This window comes from Acyrthosiphon pisum, chromosome A2, assembly GCF_005508785.2.
Source record: "Acyrthosiphon pisum isolate AL4f chromosome A2, pea_aphid_22Mar2018_4r6ur, whole genome shotgun sequence".
Taxonomy (NCBI): domain Eukaryota; kingdom Metazoa; phylum Arthropoda; class Insecta; order Hemiptera; family Aphididae; genus Acyrthosiphon; species Acyrthosiphon pisum.
Genome location: NC_042495.1, coordinates 37579606 through 37602878, shown reverse-complemented (window position 1 = coordinate 37602878; position 23273 = coordinate 37579606). Strand labels below are relative to the sequence as shown.

Genomic DNA, 23273 nt, shown 5'->3' with positions numbered 1-23273 from the left:
AATTCTACCCAGAGGTCTAATCTACACACAAACATTCATTTTTCTATGCTATTATATAAAGAGAAGTCGTTAGTTACCGTTATCGTAAGTAATAAATAATAATAATAATAAACAAAAATTTCTATCGTAGGTAAATCTCAAAATTCCTGTTTTAGCACCTACCGGTTAGCCTATGACACTCACAAAGAACATGTATTTCTATTGATGAACGAATTTTCAAAATCGGTTCAGTAGTTCCAGAGATTACTTTCGACAACGGTAACGAACGATTCCTCTTTATATAATAGTATAGGTATAGGTAGGAAACTAACTCTATAAAATTCGAAGGAACCGATATTAGTTTTAAGTTATAATCGGTTTTAAGAACAGTTTTTCAATACCTACTATGGTTTCGGTTTGAGTTTTTTTTATGATTTTAGGTTTCAGTCACAGTTTTTTAAAGCTTCTGGTTTCGGTGTTCAAGTATGAAAAACCATGGTTTTAACTGGTTAAACCGGGTTTGATCCCTGTAAAAGACGAAATAAATTTTTTTTGAAAACTGGTTTTGCGAATTATCTCAATTTTTCCTAATTTTTTGTGTGTTTTTCCTGACGTTTTTGAAAACTATTGGGAATTTAAGTACCAACTCTATTCACTTTTCTAACAGAAAATATGATTTTGAAAAAAATCAAAAACATTATCAGAGAATACTTTTAAATCAGAAAAAATGAATATAATATAATATTATAATATTATTATAGCAGTGGCATAGCCAGGCGAGAGGGGGGCTAAGCCACCCCCCCCCCCCCGACATTTTAAGAAAATAAAAAATTATTTCTATGGTCTATGAAAGTAAGGTCCTACTTCCCTACTAGTCCTGAATCTAATCTGTATCTTAAAACAATGTGATTTTCTTTGGGCAGAATAAGAAAGTACCTAGTTGCACAGGTAGCGATCGGTTTCCCACGGTCCCATTGGTTTTCATAATTGTGTGCATATTATAGTTATAGTCATAAACTCGACCTATGAGCGGTGAACCTGTTTGATTTTGCCGCCGGGAGTATACTTAGAAACACAGGCTTAACTATGGTCGAACATATATAATGTTGTTTTCAAGAATAGTAGTTGACAGAGAAGATTTTATATCCAAACTAGATATCTTAAAAAAAGCACTCTACAAACAACAATATGGCAAGAAAAGACAATGATCAAAGGATAACAAAATTAAAAAAAAATATGTAAATAATAAAATGTAATTCAATTAGAAACATAGTTAAAGAATTTTTAACATAAACAAAATGATTAACAATTTGTAAACAAATAATAATTGCATAATAATAAATAAAAAAGAACTATATCAGTCACAGTTTTGAGTGAACAATTTATATTCAATTGAACTAATTATAAAAAAATTTAATTTATTTTACTTTGCATCTAAAAAAAAAAAAAATGCTTAATGCCATTAAAATCACAATCATAAATCTAAATAGCAGTCTTCAAAAAATAATTTTGTAGTATAACTCATACACTCCTTGTATTTTTACTGTACTTGTAATATTAAGAAAAACTGCAATTGCAAATTATGTGAAAATTGTATTTCGAAATTTTAAATATATGTTATTTTTTTTTTAAATATTGACAACATAATAATATTATATGAATGTAAGTATACATTTATGTATCAGAATATCATAATAAATAAATATGATCACAAGTAGCACAATTTTACAAATAAAAGTTATTGCATAACTGGAAATAAATAATAAAATTGTTTTAATAACTGAGCAAATCCATTATTATATTATAATACCTGATAATAAATTTGTAAGTAGTCTATGGAAAAGCAATAAAGTAGTGGCCAAAGATTTTGTTCCATGAGTACACAATTACACTGTTATAAAAAATCAAAATGCTGTTGATATGATTATAACAGTAAAATGCTTAATAAATGACACTTATACATTGAATACTAATTAATAGTTCTATATCTATAAACGTCTGTGCTTTTCAGATTAATTATTTAATACTCATAAGAAGTATACTTTAGAATAACTATTATACATAGGTCAATTAAAAATTTTTATTAGACATTTAGAATTGCAAATTGAAAACCATTTACTAGATTTCATTGTTAAAATATTTGTTTCAAAATGAAAACTAATCAAAATTGTTTTTTTTTTTTGAATAAACAATTTGAAAAGAAAAAATAGGAGTATCTAATATTAAATTATAATATGTTGTGTATGACACTGTAATGAAAAATAAAATGTTCATACATTTAAAAAATGAGGAGTCAAATCCAATTGGAATATAAACGCATCATTATAAAGATTTTAATTTGTTAATAAGTAATAGTCAGTATTTAGACACTTGTTGCTAAACTTGCACGTCTTTTAGGAGTAAATATCACATTGTCTTCAATTGCTGCACATCTAATAATAACAAAAAACAAAAATTATAAAAAAATATAAATTGTATACATTAAAAACCATTAAGCCACAAACATACAGTTTGTTTAGATATAATAATATACTGAAATATACTCTATTCGGAATGAGATCGTACTCCGGCGGCAATCAGTTTTTGTTGGGTGGCGGTTAGACATATAGTCAGACACCGTCCCCACTACGGCGCTGCCACGGAACAAAGCCACGCCTATGCGCAAAATTTGGCCATCGATGTACAATCTCATTCTGACTAGAGTATACTTGAATTTTAAGAGAATCTTGTTAAAAAAATTAGAGATTACTATAAATATAATAATGGAAGTTTATTTCATATTATTACGTTTGATTTTTTGTTAAGTGGTTCTCATTAAGAGTAATTAAATAGGATGATAAAATATGTTAGTATCTAAAAATTTATTAAGGTATACAAAAAATTCCAAAAATCAAAATTTGGATAAATGTATTATTAAACAATAAGAGCATGAGAACTTTTGGTGAATCATCAATTTGACTCAAATTTTTATCACATTAAAGTATCTTTTGATACTATAAAATATTATTTTTCATGTTTGAAATTCTACGTATAGTCTTATATAATATGATGATCCTACAAAATGATATTTGTAGGTTAAAAATTCTACATAATAAATATTTATATAAATTTAAAATTATAAAATTACTTTTTGCAATTTGAGGCTATGCTTATTATCTTGTTTTTGTGACTTTTCAATAGTGTTTGCTTCCTTCTATACCGTGCCATTTTTTTTATTATAGGATGAACAAATAATAATAACCCTGACAATGCGATGAATAATCCTGCTAGATAAAAAGATAAGTCATAACTTTCTGTTATATCAAATAAACCACCTACAACAACAAAATACATACATATTTAATTATTTACTTTTTACATTATATAAAAATCAAACAGTGTTTATATTGAACTAACCAGCTAAAGGGGGTCCGATCAAATTTGCTATTCCTTGTACCAATAGCAGAACACCATAAGCATTGGTGAATCGTTCTAAGGAGATGATTTCAACTAATATGATTGAGGTGAATGAATAGTTTGCAGAAATAAATAGGCCAAAGAACCCAGATAAAATACCCAAACTTAAATAACTTCCAAACAATGGAACTAATGCAATGACTAGACCACAGAGTACCATTGAAACTGCATATACCATGTTGGCGTTAACCCAAGCTTTATCACCAGCCCATCCTAGCAATATCTAAGACAAAAAATAATTTTATAAAATGAGTTTAAGTTGTTTAATTAGTAATTAAATTTACTTCTCCAAACATATTTAGTATTCCTATCAAGCTGATTAAGTATGATGCGTCTTCATTGGTGTGTCCTTTCTTTATAGCCAAGTCAGCAATGTAAACATATGGTACATCATACCATGTATAAAGCAGGAAATTTGATATTGCAAACAATAGGAAGGGCATGTTTTTGAAGTGTGAAAAATCCATCATATCAAGTAGTAGGTACCATAGTTCCCAAAGTCCAGCTGACCACTATTAATCACATTTAATAAAAATTAATGACGTCAACATTATAAATTATAGAATTATTTGTAATAGGTACTTCATGTTTTTCTTTAGCGATTGTTGTCATTGAGTTGCGGTAAATATTTGGACAAGATGATGCTCTTAGTCTATATCTGTTTATATTGAGCATCGCACCTCTATATGTTAACGAATGTCTGTAATAAAATTGTTTTGTTTGAAACAAAATCGATCATGGATGGTTAATAATGATGAATTAAAAATAACTTACCTATGAATCTTAATATCTTGAAGATACGCAGTTTGAAGACGTTTAGCTTGTGGGTTATCTTTTTTAATCCACCAATCATAATCGCCGTTTTTTAAAATAATATTAGTACCATTATTAATTTTCATTATACCGACTTGATTACTTTTACCACTGGCAGCATCTGTTTTATTTTCTTGGTGATCTAATAACTTTTGAATACCAAGAATTTGATTGACGTGTAAACCTTGTGTCGGTGACATATTACCCTTGAAAAAAAAAAATTAATATCATCACGGAGTGATCCTTGAACTAATCAAAAATATTAAAGCTTTTATCCAGAGATATAATATTCTGACAAAATAGAAAGCTAAAAAAGTACGTGCGCGGTGTTTACCGATTCGTTGATGCGTCCGCTGTCGCTGAAACTCTTGGATGGTATTAGCAAACTCGGGTAGTTTTGGACGAGCACAGAGTAGAGTTGCTTTTTCTGAGTGAGTGCCTCGAGCACTTCCAGCGGGACGTGCTCGTGATTATTGACAAACGTGGGCAAGTCGACCAGGGAATTGCACAGCCGCTGGTCTTTGGCGGCGCAGTCGAGCAGGCCACTCCTGCCGACCGATTGTGCCGCCATATCGCCCCCTCCATCTTGTTCCTGGAGGAACGACACGACACCGCCACCGGGATGAGTTAGGTCTGCCGCTTCGTCCTTGCCAGCTCCGCCACCGGAAGTCGGGGACGACGGTAGCTGCGTGTGCTGGGAATGCCGGTCGTAACTGGCGGTGGACTTGAGCCGTCGCTTCTGGAGCCGGGCGTTTTTTTTGCGCTTCCACTCGTTCTGGGCCCGCTCCTTGGTCCACGGCAGGTCGCGCATCAACATGCCAAACACGCAAAGGTTGAGGAACAGCCCGGCCAAGATGAGCGTGCAGCCGCGCCATCCGTAGTAGCTGAGCAACTCATGGTTGAGCGGCGCAAAGATGAATGTGCCGATGCCGCTGCCGCACACGGACAGCCCGGTGGCCATGGACCGTTTCTTGTCGAAGTAGTACGCGACGATGACGACGGCCGCCACGTAGCACAGCGACAGCCCGAACCCGGATATGAGACCGAACGTTATGAACAGCGTGAACAATGAGTCGGCGAACGCGGATATGACGAATCCGGGTTGACGCGATTATCGCTCCGATGACGGTCACCTTCTGGCATCCGTATCGGTCGGTCAGGAAGCTGGCTATGGGCCCAGACAGCAGGGGCACGGCCATGAATAGCGACCCGATCCAGGCCGTCTTGCTTTTGCCCTCCTCAAAGTACTTTTCGAACTCGATAAATATGACGCCGAACGAGAACGTCACGCCGTCCGCGATCATGTTCACCATGAACGAAGCGAACACGACCACCCACCCCCAGCCACCATCCGGGGCTTGATTGTGCAGGTCCGAAGACGACGACGACGATGACGACTCGTCCGAATCAGTGGCGGTGGTCGTCGGCGTGTACGAAGCATACGAATCGTGTACGCGGTGGTGATGTTTGGAACATCCACCTCCGCCACCGCTGCTGCTGTCGTCGTCCGTCGGTTCGTCGTCCTTGTAAAACGTAACGTGGTTCCTATTTTCTACGGTTATTTTATTATTACTCTTATCGTTACTACAATTGCTACTCCTATTACTGTTATTGTCGCCGCTGTTCCGCGACCCGGACGGTTTGTAACGACGCTCGTTGTCGTCCGACTGCTCACCGACATTATACTTAACGCGTCTAAAGAGATCACTAGTTTCTTCTGGGATGCAACCGTTCGCATTTTTCAATGCGATGTGCTCGGCTTCCGTTTGTTGCTCGGCCGCGTCGTCGACGTTGTCCGCCATTCCGTCAACTCGCGTTGTTTACTTCTGCGCTTTCTCGCCCCGATTCTCCTCATGCGGCTACTTCTCGGCGATGCGTTCTTGACGGCCAGACGACGATCACCGTCACAGCGGTGATTGTGGTCGTGATCTTTCAAGGGTCTGTATGCGAACGTGGTTTCCATGCGGTTTAATTTTTGGAAATTTCAAGGCTTCTAAGTAACTGTCTTTTCCGGACACCTGCAACAAAATCGCATACAAAACAATTACAAACACATTTCGTGTGTGACTTATATTTTTAAATTACGTGCATTTAAGATATTATTATCGCATTCTTAATTAATTTTATCGTGCACGCGATCGGCCTCCCAATCTAAATGGTCGACTGCATAAATATTATTCCCTAACTATAGCGTATCACGAAGGTGTGCATATTTTCTGTCTACTGTAAATAGTGGCGGAGATAATATAGAACTCAACAATAAATAGATTACATGTAAGGTATTTCATTGTGTAAGTCCTTGTTAATAAATCAACTTTTAAAATATTATTTAGGAAAATTATTAGACATAGGTAGGCATACTGTATAAAAACCAACGATGGTTAAAGTATATTTTAGGTTTCTTCACTTTATATCCCCATCATGTCTGTCTATCCGTCCGTTTGTTAGCAGTGCATATAGTTACAATTGTTAATATTAAGATATTTATTTATTCTTTTTTGTTCGTAGTTACTTTACATAGTTACGAGAGTTTGGATATTTAATTACGATTGATGATTTTAAGAAATTACTTATTATTGTATAGGTATTTAATATAGATTTAAACTATCCAAAATGTTAGGGTTACTAAATTGTATTTGAAATTATAGTTTATTGTTTTCAGCTTTGTATTCAAATACATTTAGAGCCCGGGAAATGAGCACGCTAGCAGGGTGAGATTCCTAACTTGTTTAAGTATTTAAGATACAAAATGTAAAAGTAATTGTCCCGAAATGTCTTCAACATGTCTGGTTTTTAACCAAATATCAAAACATAAATTCAATAAAATTACAATATCATGTATTAGTAGTGATGTAAATTTGTATAGTACAAATGTATAAAATTGTATTATACTGGTTAACTGGTATAATACACGCTGTATAGAATTATTTTATACAATGGTATAAAATCTGTATAACACTTTTTTTTTCGCTAAGTGGTTAAACTGTTTACTTTGTACATTGTCATATTTTGTCATATTTTTTATTTTTTTTTCTATTATTTTATTTTCTATTATTTTTTTTTTATACTAAACAGGAAACTAAAAGACTTAAGTGTTAAAATTGTTACTATAACCTATAAAGGATTACTATTTACTTTTGTTACTTATTTAATATTTTACATTAAACATTTATTTATGTTTATTAAAATTGTTAATTATTACTTTACTTGTTGACTTTGTTATTACTTTTGAATTTAATTTATATTATTATTAATTTATATTACTATTGTCTATTTTATTTGTATTAATAAGACTCGATTTTCAAATAAGAAATGGACAATGGTTGAGTAATCAAGTTTAAATTGTATAATTGTATATTATATATTTTAATATTTAAATACAGGATTTTATACCGTATAAAATGTGTATAATACGGTATAATACGGTATAATACAAAAATTATTATAGGTACCCTACTTAAATACAATAGTATTATACAAAGTTTAATACCGGTATAATACAAGGTATATATAATACAGTATAATACAAAAATAAAATAAAATACCGTATTTTAACAACACTATGTATTAGACATGTATTTTTATTATATTACTTATTATTTTTATATGATTTATGCTATTTTATCTATGCTCAGCTCTCATTAGTTTTTTAAACGCTCTAACCATTGTTTTTTATATAATGGACCTACTCATAACACTCATATCCATATATTCAACTTCATCTAGCATTCTAGCTACAATTTTTCTTACATATCAAATCTTTATATATTCTTCATTTATCTTGCACAAGTAACCTAAATATTTTAACTTCTTAATTTTGATTATATCTTAAGTTCCGAGTATAAGGTATACCTACTTCATTACGTCAATTTCATCTTACCACACTATCAATTGTATAAACCTACTTTAAAATATTTTAAAATACTCATAACTGATAAGTCATAACTTGCTTTAAAATTAAAATTTAAAAAAAACCTATGAGGTTCACTAGAATCATTTACCTTTAAATGTTATAAGAGGTCAATTCACTCTAATTTTTAAACTAACAAAGCTAAACGTGATCTGCTGAATGTACAATTTGCTATGTTATTCGTTTATAGACAGAGAAAGAGACGCATGTGGGTGTTCCTACATAATATTATATTCTACAGAACAATAATCAAATTTTATATAATGCAAAAATATGATTCAGACATTCAATATTTCAGTGATGAAAGTTGTAGTTTGGCAGACAACCCTAGGGATAATTTTAGGGGGAGTGTATAGGTCCCACCAATTCTTTTTCAGGCCATCAGCTGGTGTATTATAATTTATAGCCTGTATAGGTAGTTGGGTTACCTAAAATTTTATCGAAGCGAGACTATTTATATGGGAATTCAAGTTATTCCTAAAAACGTGACATTTAAAATAGTGAATTACATATTCTATAAAGAACACATCGTTTCCTTTATAATGTATACGAAAATATGTTTATTTTATGTCAACTAGTCAACTACGTTGAAACTTGGCAATGTTTTTGCAAAAAATATATTGAAAATTATGTACAACTTTGATGTTTTGCCAAATTTGATGGGTGAACACTGAATAGATATGCCAATCTTCTATGAAAATTTGCACAATATATTTGTGAACATTGTCAGTAAATAATAAATTATTTTTAGACCAATGAATATGTCAAACCAGGTGTATTCGTAATTTGGAACATGTTCCGATTTTGTACAAATATAAAATATTACATAATTATAAATTATTAAAATTCAAACAGCGCTGCTATATTTGTTGAATAAAATAATAGATTATTCGACATATTTTTTTAAATTTAATAAAGAACACATATTAATTACTGCTGTTGTAGTCTATTGTTTGAATTAATTAGATGTTCTTTAAATGCACCACACGCATTCATAGAATTAATGGCATAACCTAAACATACCTAAAACTTTACCTATAGAAGTCTACATAGAGAAGGAAGCAGAGCATAAAATTCTCAATTAGCGTTTACAAAAAACAAAAGTGGTATATTATTATAAAATTTTGAAAGCATAAAATTATATTTAAGCAATAATATTATAATGATTTTATTACGATTTACGCATAGTTTATTGTTATTTATTATATTTTCGAATAACATTGATGTTTTATTAAATAAGTCAATAGTCATACTTAATGAATGGCTCCATGATGTCATGTCAAACACAATAATATTATACCATAAAATTAAAATAAACGTTCCCACAAAAAAAAAATATGAATTGTTAATACTATTATACTAATGAATAATGATATAACATGTTATATCATAAAAGGTATAGTAGTAGATAAAATAAAAATACTTCTTCTAATTGTAATCATTAGTAGCATTGTATTCAACTCAAAAATTAAACGAGTTTAATATAATCTACAATAGGTTAACTGAAACAATTATAATTAAGCCACCGAGTAATTCTTGTTAAACAGTGACTAAAAGTTAGTATTATAGCAGACCATTTGTAAAACTACTGTTTATACGGTACCAAGTATAAAAATAATATTTAAAATGATAGCTGTTATCGCAGTGCAATCACATTTCCTGTTAAAGAAACGAAAAAAATTCTCTACCTTCACTTAAATGTGTAACTAGGAACAGAACCTTTGCAACGAAATAATTTAATATCACATAAATTAACATTAGGTATACCTATTTACTATTATCTCTTTCGATGTTCATTGAAATTAATGAGAATATTATAATTAATTGTAAAATATTTTGATTTATTATTTTGATAAGCAATTAGAGATTTATATTTAAGCATCAATTAGAAATATTAACAAATATCTACTACACAATTAATTTATTAAGCTTTAATAGAGTTTTAATTTGAAATAGTTTTTAGAATCATATTAAACGTTAAGCTTAAATTATTGACCTCGATTTACAATATTGTTAAAACTGAGAGGAACATAAAATATTCACTAGTCATAAATATGATAATATACAATATAAATACGTAATATTATACTATATACCTATAGTAGTATAGTCTATATATTACATATATTTTTTTTAATAATGTATTTTTGTTGTTGATAAATTAGATTCTACATAAGTCATAATAAAGGAGTAAAGGACAGGATACAGAAATAAGAGTTTCGGGAACTCGACATTCGTGTGACAGTGATGTACTGTCAATCCATAATAATATTAAATAATAATGATAAATCATTTCATTAGAAAAAAACAATTGTGACCGTAGCTTGGTTAAAGCAGTGCTCGGGAGACACAGCTTCCAAATTTGTCCAAGGTTATTTTTTATACATAGATAAACAATACGGAGAAAATGTCGAATAATCTAAAATGAGATTTTATAATAAATGTGTTTGTTTATTACTATCAACTAATTTTGAATAAATAAATAAAAGCCCATTGCCTTGTTATATAATATTTAATAAGTGTAACAAATAACTATTTTTTTTATTTGTAACAAGGAACTTCTAACAGTACCAATAAAGAGTAAAGACTATAAACTATTAATAGCAAACAATAACTAGGTACAGATTTATGACAACGTAAAAAAAATTATGTATTAAGTCAAGTAGTATTCTCAAACAAAAATATGTACTTTGACCAGTACAAGTGGCATACCTCGTCGTGGTCAATGTGAACTTTGATTAAGATTATTATACTGGTATAATTAATCAACAACAAGTTAACAATCCACTAAAAGAATTGTATTTCATTATTTTGAATATGCCAATTGGAATGATAGTTACTAAATAATTTAATTTTTTGGAATAATAATAAAAATTTACAATTGGTTACTAAGTTTTTTTGAATAATTTATCAAAGGGAGTAAATTAAATTATAAATAATATAATATTAATATATTTTACCCTTTTATGAAATTGGTGTAAAATAATAAATTAGGTATGTATATTGTATGTAAATAATAGTCATCTAAACGTTATCATCATGGTATCATAATATTCTAATTAGATATTTACGTAATCCTTACTACATAATATGATTTAGATGACCTGACTTGATTTATTAAGAATTGTATACGTGATTGTAATTTCTTGGAGTTTGATAAAAAAAAAGTATTAAATATATTATAATATATAAATACTAAGAAATATAATACGTATTACTAATTTTACCAGTTACATTATGTAAATTATTGTAAACATAAGTATAATAAAATTTTGAATTCATCATTTTGTTATTAAATACAAAACCAAATTAGTTAATCATCTAAAATGTGAAAAGAATATTTTTAAATCAGAAAAAGATACTATGGTAGCCAGTGACTAGGGTAGACGACTTCTACTGTATACAATTTGCATACTTGTTTTACGCAACCGTTAAAAAAGCCAGATAGAAACAAATTAATTTCATGTTATAGTCATGTTTGGGCACAAATTGAAATTTTAAGTTACATAATATATATATTTTTTTAATACGTACATCAAAACGACTATCAGTTATTATATAATTTTAGCCCCCGCACATTGAGGCAGTTATACACACCGCTCAAATCTCATCGCCAACACAGTGACAACAATATGCGCCACGCGTGGTCCTTTATTCGATTAAGATTTATTTATAGACACGTTCTTGTCCATACCATAAAAACCTCGATATCGTTTCCAGAAATGACATACAATTTCATCGTTTTTATGGAAATTGTTAATATTTTATACAGGTCTCAGTTATGCCATATATTATTTAAATATTTATAAAAATAAGATACCTACTATTTATTTTTTTAATTTTCATGCTTTTTAGGGCTAAATATATAACCATCTGCTCTATTAACGTACTTCTTTAGAATTGATTCGTTGTGAATTCTGATAGTACCTATATTGCAGGGCTTGATACCGGTAACCGATTTTTCCCGGTAACCGGTTACCATGACTACTTTTTGGACTGGTAACCGCTTCCCGGTTCTTGTGTTTCAATTTTGAGAAGTGGTTATCAATTACCGGTAATCACGTAATTCGATAAAGAGGGAAATCTATTACGGTAACCGTTTATTTTTAGAACCGGTTTATTGATCAAAACCGTAAATCTCAAAATCAATTAACGTTAAAATTATTTTTATTTTTTTTTAAATTATGTTCTTGAAGTTTATATAAAAATGTAAAAACACCAAATTATTATAAAATAATTATTAAAAATAGCCATTGCGTGTTCGAACGCGGAATAGTATCGACGCACAAACAATGCGGGTATATTCTTAGTGTACACATTGTTCTAGACTGAAACCGCTGGACGCTGGTAGAATCATTACCGAATGCAGGCTGATACATAGGCAGGCTGATACATAGGTACCTATATGTAATATTATATATTTATAAATTATATTTAATTATTACTTATTTACGATGTACTACCAGCTATATATGTATGTTATAATTTATAAGATATAATCATCGACTGTTATGATCTTTATTCTTCGTAATAATAACGCACTAAACTGGCTGGATAAATTACTAATATCCTATTACTATGCCCGTCAACTTATTCGCCCGTCAACTATCTAACCAAATATTATGTAATAAGTAATATCTGATAATACTGATATAGTAATTTTAATAACAAAATTGTCACAACTGTGGAGTTACGCCAGTACACCACACTATCTATGATAAAATAGATTTTAATCTTGTTTAAATCGTGGCTCCTAGTTCCTACTTAAAAAAAAAAAAAAAAACCGGTTTCAGAGTGGTTACCGGTAATATTAAAGAATTAAAACCGCTTCCAAACCGATAACCGCATTTTTAGAGATAATTTTGGTAACCAGTAATCAATTACCAAAAATTCTAAAAACCCCGAGATCCGGTAACCGGTTTTGAAAAATTTTCCGGGACCCGGTAACTCATTTCCTCGGAAGCGGTTTCAAGCCCTGCTATATTATGGTAAATTATTTATTTATTTCAAATAATATATGGACTGTGAGTCCTATTACAATATGATAATGTATAGTGCATCATGTTTAATTCGTTTTACAATTAACAGAACTCTTATGTTACCTACGTAATACGTATTATCTGCTTATCTTTAATCTACTATTTTCATAATAGTTGTTGGAATGGAATCTAAGGAATTAAAAGGATAAAAAGATTTTTAGAGAGAATGCCGCTCTGTTAGCACGCATTAAATAACAGCGATACAACAAAAATAATAAACGCTATTATATTTTAAGCTAAATTGATTATTTAAGATAAATAATGATAAAAAAACACATTTTAAATTATCAATGTAATAACATAGTATATACAGATATACTATATAGGTGTAGGTATTGTGTATAGGTGGTAATGTGGCATAGGCACAGAATATAATAGGTGTATAATATTATAGATTTATTTGTATTGTTACGTTTTATTGACACCTACTAAAACTGCTATCATACTATTAGCCTAGACAGCCAACACCCAAGCATTGATTAGCAGTCCATAAATGTGTTGAATTTTAAAATATACTATAATGGATTTCAATTGTGCGATGCTAGTTTTCCAATTATGCGTTTACTTATCTATAGAGATATGTTTAATACTTCAATCTATTTAGAAAATACAAACACTGTAATAGAAAGCACAATACATTCTTATAAAAGTAAATTGAATACAATTTCGTCCTTCGGTTATACAATATTATATATACACATTTAAAACTGTTGACCTTTCTTTAAGAATTTTGAATAGGCACTTTTTTATGTAACAACATAAAACATGGTTTGAAAAGTGCACTGTAACTTTATACTTGATGTTTGTTGTTGTTGCCGAGAAAAAAATCAATTATTTTAGTAGTGTAATAGCATACATTCCATACAAATTGTAGATTATTATCAATTAAATGTTGACAGATTATTAAATCTCTTTAGAAATTATTTTTATAAAAATAAATTGGTAATTTTTTTAATACTATTTAATTTTGTGATGGTTAAATTAAAAATCAAATTAATTATTATTTATTAGTATGAATATATTTAGGTAAGATCAATTTTGTCTAACAAAATATTATTATTACAATACTGTAGATGCTTCAATTTTTAATACCTTAGGTATTGAAAATAATTTTTATTTACATAAAATATTAAACAGGAATTATCTATATTAATTGGATTAAGTTACTATTTAAATTTAATATTTAATAACTGTTAGTTTGAGATGATAATTAGATAGGTAAGGTAATAGCTACTAAAATGTTTTTAAGGCGATTAAATTTATTTTCAAAATGTTTGGTTTTGTAAATTAAAAATTAATTAATTACAGGGCACAATCGAATTTAGTTAATAAAACGATTTTTTTTAAAAATTATAATCATGAACGGTTAACCAACAGGTTTTTCAATTCTATAAAAATAAAAGAATTTAGTTCGTGTATTATCATTTGGAGAATCTTACCTATACGTGTTATAACTTATAATAAGAATTAAGATCATTCAATCATACGTGTTATATCATTCATTCATATTATGTAATACTGTTTGCCATTAAGAGTTACCCAAAAATGTAATGTTTTTTTTTAGAAAAGTTTTAAAACATATTATCTAAATAAATTTAAAATAAGAAAATATACAATATATAAGACAATAAGTAAATTTGATAAATTAATAGATAATACGGAATGAAATATGATGTATGAATATGACGAGGAGTGAGAACTGAAGACATCAGTAATCCATTGGTAAATTATAAAAACATATCTTATGGAGAAATTAAACTAATTATACATTTCTACGTTGGTATAAGCAAAAAAAATAATTCCATGTAAATAGACAATACATATTATTAGTACCAAATTAGTTAGTATAAAATATTAATTATATATTGTCTATTATTTTGAGTACATCAGGTATTTTAGAATAACTAAGAAACACTTTTATCATATTATGTCATCGATGATACGTAGTCAAAGTGGTGATAATATATGTTATTAAAGTTAAAAAAAATTGTCGTACCTCACGTTCACTTAGTACCTAATCTGTCTTTTGTCTTGGAACGCTCGAAATCTGGGTAAAAAAATAACTTAGGCAAAAAATATCCTAATAAATATTACAGACACCGTAAAGAACTGTAAGGCATCGATAAGCACAATAAACTCAACTATCTGAGTGAAATTAACTCAGTATAAACCAATACAAGCCTTAATTGTAATGTCTTGAGGTTAAAATTCCAATTTCCAATTTTTAACTGACATATTTAATATGATCCAAGTCCTTTGTATCTAACCCACCCAAAACTGACAGTTAACATAGGTACAAAAATGTTTTTATTATAAGGGCAGTTTTTAACACAACTAATCAAATAATGCAACGACAAATTTTCTTGAGATATTTATTACCTACCTAATTGATAATTCACGTAAAGATATAATATTATAAATAGAACGACAGAACGACAGAACGAATATTATCGCATGAAGATAAAAATATTTTTACACTGAATGAATTTCGGAAAATTCCTACGTTTACTATATTATTTCACAAGTACGATTGTACGAAAGTACAACGTAAAAGCATAAATAAAAATGTATAACTAATATTAAAAACATTATAAATTATCATCTAAACGTATAAGTAGGCATAATATTAATGAACGAATTTACGTTCTCACCAAATAATAACAAATTAAGTATACCTACTATATTATTATGTCTATATCATAATATATACTCTATATTAGTGTCATAGCCAGAAATTGTGTTTTGGTGGAGCACTTAATTTTTTTTTTTCTAGTTTTTACAATGCTAGAATATTTACTTATGACCCTTTGTTCAGTGGTCCCTACTTCACGGCCTGCGGGCCACATGTGGCCCTTTTACAACTATTATGCGGCCAGCACTAAAATTGAACTTTACACACTAAAATCCAACATTCTACTCGAGTAAATAAAATAAAATACTTAGGTATATTAAAAATAATTTTTTTTAACTTTTATAACTTACAATTATCATCATTCAAAATATATCTAGGAAAAAATAAGCTTTACGTCAAAAGAATGCACAAATTTAGATTTATTTATAGCATGCGGTCCGCAAGTAATTTTCAAAAATAATATTTGTCCCTTTTCAAAATACTGGTAGGATTGCTGCTTTTGTTTATAAAGTGTATTTACTCTTTTTATGACTATATATTTATGTTAACAACTAATAACTACGGTAGGTACCTACATTTAATATAACAATGTATTAACATTATTGTAAGCCATAGGGTAATGTATTCATTAATATAAGTATATAAATATTTCACTAATCAGTAATCATTATATCAATACATGTTGTAAACAAAAAAATGTATTTTTTGTTAGAATATGATTATAACGTACTAACAATTATTGTTATAATACTTGACTATATTATATTAAGGCTGTTGAAAGCTGCTCGTTTTTTATAAGCGGAAAAAATATATTTCCAGAAGTCCAATTTTGATTTTGCAAAAATATTAGAATTTCTTTGCATTTTGTAGGAAATTAATTTTTTATTTCTAGTAATACTAAAGTTATGAATTCAAAAATGTTTCAAAATTTAAATTAAAAAATTTTGATAAGTAGGTACAGGGTGAATTTTTTTCCGCTTTTGTGGCACATGGGAGTTGAAAATGTTTTATCGCAAAATATTTGGACGTGTGACTGCGCGTATGTATGTTTCGGATTTCCAAGAATCTTAGCCGTAGTTTATCTTTAATTACATAAATCGTTCACTAATGATCAGTTACTACACACAGTCACACAGCACTAAGTACCACGATTTAAGATAGTACTATCTTAAATCGTGCTAAGTACTAACGATGGATATAGAATATTTTCTAAATCCGACCACTTAAAAATGGTTTGTTTTTAAATTTAACAGCCTTAACTTTATATTTTTATCAAACATATAATTTAATAAAAAATAACTTCAAAAAATTTTTATTCAAAAACACTTCAAGGGGCAAGTAAATTATTTTTGAGATTATTCTTTTAAGTATCACCAATTGGCAATTACCATGTACCAACCATTAGTCGATTATAACAAATTCCACAATTTGATTAATAATGAGGAAACATTTCTATATGTGAATTAATAATTTCTAGATAATACGTATAGAAAGCCCTACAGAGCAGTGATTCAGTTTAAATTTATTTAATTAATTTTGATTATTAATTGCCGTCACTTTATTACATAATAGTATAATACACATTTTTATGCAGAGCGATTTCGGAATATTTTCCAGTTTTACCTTTCATCTGACCAACAATGACGTAATGTGCATTTTAGTGGTCAAATCAATTTTCCGAGTTTAAAACAACTGAGTAATGGTAGTTTAAAAGTTTCAAGTTAAGTTTTTATTTTATTTGCGCACGTAACCTAACGTGAAACTAAGGGTAAAAATGTATCAACTATTGATTTTTTTCTGTTTGCAAACTTTGCGATTACGTAAAAATATATTAAATAATTTTTCAATTTCTAACAATGTATTTTAAATTAAGTAAATTTACAATACAATTTTAAAATAATATAATTTTGTTGAAAATACAATTTTTTAGTGTTTAATGAAATATCTTTCAAGGACCAAAATCCAATATATTTGTGACTAATTAAAATAAAATCAAGAAATCCTCTCAATTCTTATACTATATAAGTAACAGCAAATTATAATGTCCCTTATGAGAAATTTGTTATCATAACACAAATAAGTATTCTGCTTATTAATTACAAAATTGTTAATAAATTAAAACTAAGCTTAAGGTATTGCAAGCAGTAGGTAATAAAAGTCTTTGTCAGGAGTTTCAATTTCTTCATTAATGTAGGTATTATTGCATTTTTGAGTTTTTGAGTACCTATGTATAGAAAGTCATAGAAACCTTATAGGTAGTCAGACTAGGTAGCGCAACTAGAAATATCCCTGTGGGGGGGGGGGGGGGGGGGTCCCACATTATATTACAACAAATATAAACATTAATAATCATGTTAATAATAAATGTATTTTTATTTGTGTTATCATATTAATAATAAAATGTAATATATGAAATATTTAATTATAAAATAAACTATAAAGTCTAAACGACGCTTCGAATTCGATAAACGCTGTATTACTTCTTCGGACTTGACGTTAGTATCATAGTGGATATTGAGAGCAGCTAGTCCATTCAATCTCGATTCGGAAGTAGAGTTTCTTAAGTAAGTTTTAAACGTTAAAAAGTAAACACGTTTAGAGTAAAATATGTCTATAACCACAGTTAAAATGGTTGGTAGCACTATTTTGATTTTCGATTCTCGGGCATAGACATATAAATAAATTAATTATTAATAATATTATGTCGATGTTCTAGGGCATTATAATTTTTCCATAGAGTAATATTACTCTATGCATCTTTCGGACGACTGCTTATCTCTCGGTCCATGGATATCACGGACTAAGATAAAAGAAAATAACAATATGTGATAACTGATAACGGTTTGTTAACAAAATTATTTAGTTAGTAACACAGATATATAAAAATACATATAGTACGTATTTTATATATCTGTGGTTAGTAAAGTTAACTAAATTTATTATATAGGTAATATATTATTATATTCCTAACTGAATTAAAAAATGTTCCATTTTGAAATACTAAAGGAGGGGGGGAGGGGGTCTGGACCCGGGGACCCCCTCCTTGGTTGCGCCACTGGGTAGTCTGGTAGTCAGATATTATAATTTATTCTGTAATTTATAGTATATGTATTGCTTTAGCACTTTTGCAATGATGTTCCTAAATTTTTTAATGAGATAGTATAGAGTATAATAGTTTAGAGTCTGTATATAGAAGACTTGAGGTTAACTGAAACTATAATCAGAATTTTTCTATACCTAGTTTTTTATAAGGAAATAAACAGAGAATTTTAAATGAGCGTAATTTATTTTTTCACCACTTCAAAGAGTTCGAACCTTAAATTTGGTTTTAGCATGGGAGGATTTATCATTGCTTCCAAATGTACAACACTATAGTACATTAGTAAAATATAATAAGTAGTGAACAGTGAACACTATAATATGTCAACACTCCTAGATCCGGTTTAGAACTGCATTAAGAGGATGCCACATGGACATTTGTTGTCTCAGTCTTACAAACGTACAACATGGCAAATTTTTATGTTTACAATAATAGATTTTACTCTATAATTTTTAAAATTAGACTGAATTTACCTTTTATAAAATTTAAAGATAAGAATATTATCTAAGGCATAGAAGGATTTTATTGATATTACTATTTTTAAGTAAGCTATGATCATATTATTAAAATGTACAAAAAATGTACAGTTTAGTATAACTAAAAGTATACAGTATATAAGTACATATCGTTATTTTTTATATATAATGAAGTAGATATTATGAAAAATAAATAGGTTAAAATGTTTCTAGACCATTTTTTTTTCAGTCATCAGGTTGTATCGGCTAGGTCTAGAGAGGATTTAAACGATGACATAATTTATTATGGAATTGTTTGTAGAGTTAAGATGCTCAATCAAGGATACATTAAAATTAATTTACTAAACCCAACAATACACATTACTTTTGTTAATATTATATAATTATCTGTATATTTAAACATAGAAACAAGTTAATAATATACCCACGAATTATAGTAATACAAACCAAAAAAAAATTACCAAGATACTAAAAAGCTACAAATGCTTACAGAATAAGTACACTGGTTATAAGCACCATAGTAAATACACTAAATTCCTTAATTTAAATAAGTTAAACTGTATCCAATAAAATATATTATACATACACAACATGTATGATATAGAAACCAGATATAGATGAACCAGTACAGAGTACAAACATATTTTTATTAAACATGAAACTTGAAAGTAATATCAATTTGTTTAATTTTCTACTCGATTTTCTATGTGAAATTTTCATATTCACTATAATTTTCAACTAAGGACATATGAGAAATAAAAATAATATGACCTCTGAAATATTTTCAGTATTCAATTTCCGATCTATAAAAGTGTAGATATTGAAATCTACACACAGGAACAAGGAACAGAAAAAATACAATTTTGTTATGATATTTTTGTATGTTTGAATAAGAAAATTGTATATTTTACCTCTAATTACAACAAAAAAAGATTCTTCATAATATTATGGTGTCAATACCTAATTAGATAGATATTTCGGAAATTTAATCAAAAGTTACTAACAATCCATAAAACAATCTTTGATTATAAAGGACAAGCACAAATTATATACTATTTTTATAGGTAGGTCGTAGGTACCCAATTGGAATTAGATATATTCGAGAATACCTTGGACCTTATTATTGCATAGAATAAATTCTGTGCGTATGTTAAATATTTTAATAACTAAAGCATGACTTAGTTATTTAGTCATGAACTAAAGGTTATTTTAATTTTATCATATAGGTATGTCCAGAGGTATGTCATACAGGTACTTAAGAATTTGTTAATTATTAAAATTAATAAATATTGTAATACTGTGCTCAATAAAACACTAAAACAACATTATTTAATATTTAATTGTTGATGAAAATATAATTTTAATTAGTTATGTATTATAATATGTTACATTAGACATTGATAGGTACCATGTTTTTCCCAAATCTAACCTTATAATATGAATAATCAAATTGTTTCAAATTCTATTTAATTATCCCTATCAAATAACAAATTTAAATTAACATTGTAATTTATATAACATAATAGTACGAGTACCTATTAATAAATAGAGTGATTTCACCTATTAAGCCATAAACATTACCTGTGTCCCTAAAATTGGCTTTTTTTATGATGATTTATTTTTTATGTAAGTTATTAGTTTGTAAATAATTACAATTTAAAAATGCTTATAAATTGTATAAACATTAAAATATTATAAAAAAGCCATTGTAGGGACACAGGTATATTACATTAGCTTATACAATTTGATAATAGGTAAATTCACTCTAATATTAAAAGTAAAACCACATGGTCGGTTCATAAACTTGCTATGTTTCGAGTGAGTCAGAAAAAGAAAACAGATAGTGCGCTTACATCCTCTTAATCTATAATAAAATCGTAACATCATAGGTTTTTAATGATATTTTAAATTCAATGTGATTCAAAACTGTAAATACGAGGTAAAATATTACAATTTTAATATGCCGATAACTTGCTTTAAAATTAAAATACATAATAGATCAATTTATTTTAATAACACAAAATTGGATCGGCTGAACTCAAATTTGATATGTTGGCTGTGGCTCAGACGTCAAGAGGGAAAACAAATAGCGTGCTGACGCCCTCTTAAATTGTTAAACCCTGACATAAGACCATTGCATTTTATAATATTGTTATAACTTATAATCATTATTTATTAGCGGGTACCTATTATTTTAATACTTTGATAAACTACCTATGTGAATCCATGCTGTAGGTACCTAGTTATTCATTAGAAAGTTATATTTACCTATTATAAAAAGTCTTTGGTTTATTTTATATAATTTATAATAGACAGTGTGTATAAATATCTGTTATATATAAATAAGTAAGCAGATTTAGACCGAGTCAGAAAACAAAACATTGTGGTTATTACTTATATATTAAAAAAAGTAGGTAATTGCAAAAAACTGCTTGACATAACTTAGAACAAGTAAAATCACAACCCCTAATACCTAAATGGCTATTATCATAATATTATGTTAGTACAAACGATTAAAGAAAGTCTATAAACGATTAACTCCAATAATCCTGAGCACAATCATAGTGAAAAATATAACATAATGGCACCAAGAATATAATATGTATGATATAGGTAGATAATATTAGAATATCAGATTACTGACTGACTGCGGCCCATACACATTCAATATTATTGATATCAATAAAAAATAAAAACATGTCAATAAATATCAAATGGTTACCTATGATATTTTCAACACCATTGAAGTAGGTACATTAAATATACCTAACCCATATACAATTCAATAATATTGTCAATATCAAATATTAATTTATATGGGACGCTTTAGAGACTGGAGTTTACCTTATATTATAATACTTTAATACTACCATAGGAAGTACAGTCTCTTTGACCTTAACATAATATAATATTTATAATAATGGGTAACTCATAATTTATATAATATAGGTAGGTATATTATAATATAATCAATCCAGTTTCCAATAATAAATAATACATACATTGTGTTGTTAAATACCAATCTAATCACCCAGAATATCTGAATAATAGGCATTTACCTACGTCCTATTTATATGTAGTTAGGTATTTAGTGAACTGCTATAGAAGCGGCCAATCGAAAAGGGATACAAGGAATGAATTGCTTACCTTTGCTAGAAACCACAGTCGTAGAACATTTTTGAATCTCGGACGCGTAGTGATCCGGACCCGAATTACTGATATTGTCCACTATTTTATTGTATTGTAATATATTTAAAACATGCGACTAAATTACCATTTACGTGTGACCGTGTTTTATAGACGATTGTATATATTTAAATGTACCAGGAATCAGATCTGTTATGCTGTTACTATTTCGCCAAAATATATATATATTATGTATAAAAAATATATATATATATTTATATACGGAGTGGTTAGCGAATAACTAAAAATTAAAACAAAAACAATAGGTTTTAGAAATAATGTGACGGGGTGAAACAAGTGCGTACTGTAAAGTAACGTATTAATAACAAATAACAGTAAATGATCAAAAATATGCGCGTGTACAATCGGCTAATGTGCAGATCGTCGAGTTTCGACTGGTCCGAGTGGAGAAACGGAATTAACAATAGTTAAAATCGAAGTGAAACAGTCTACACTCCACAGTTTACACAGCACACGAAGCGTACGGCGCGGCGGTACTGCGGCAGTGCAGCGATTACAGCTGTTTGGCAGTTTGGCTCAGTGGGGCAAAAAACAGTTGTAGCTTGCCGATCAGTGTTTCTTAAAACGTTAACCGCACGAAAAATAATACAATATAGGTGCTTATGGTGCTATATAGGTCGGTACTCGGTGTTCAACTTACCACGATCTATGGGCCTACGGT

At 28.9% G+C, this 23273-nt stretch overlaps 1 protein-coding gene across 1 annotated transcript; it reads right to left on the bottom strand.

The window, feature by feature from the left end:
* Window positions 1–1214: 1214 nt before the first annotated feature.
* On the bottom strand, window positions 1215–23144 carry LOC100163343 (monocarboxylate transporter 14). The gene is given in 9 exon segments (XM_008189673.2): window positions 1215–2411; window positions 3107–3293; window positions 3376–3658; window positions 3720–3947; window positions 4018–4135; window positions 4210–4454; window positions 4583–5347; window positions 5349–6266; window positions 22553–23144. Coding segments are annotated over 8 exon segments (2598 nt in total). The 5' UTR covers window positions 6051–6266; window positions 22553–23144; the 3' UTR covers window positions 1215–2341.
* Window positions 23145–23273: the final 129 nt, after the last annotated feature.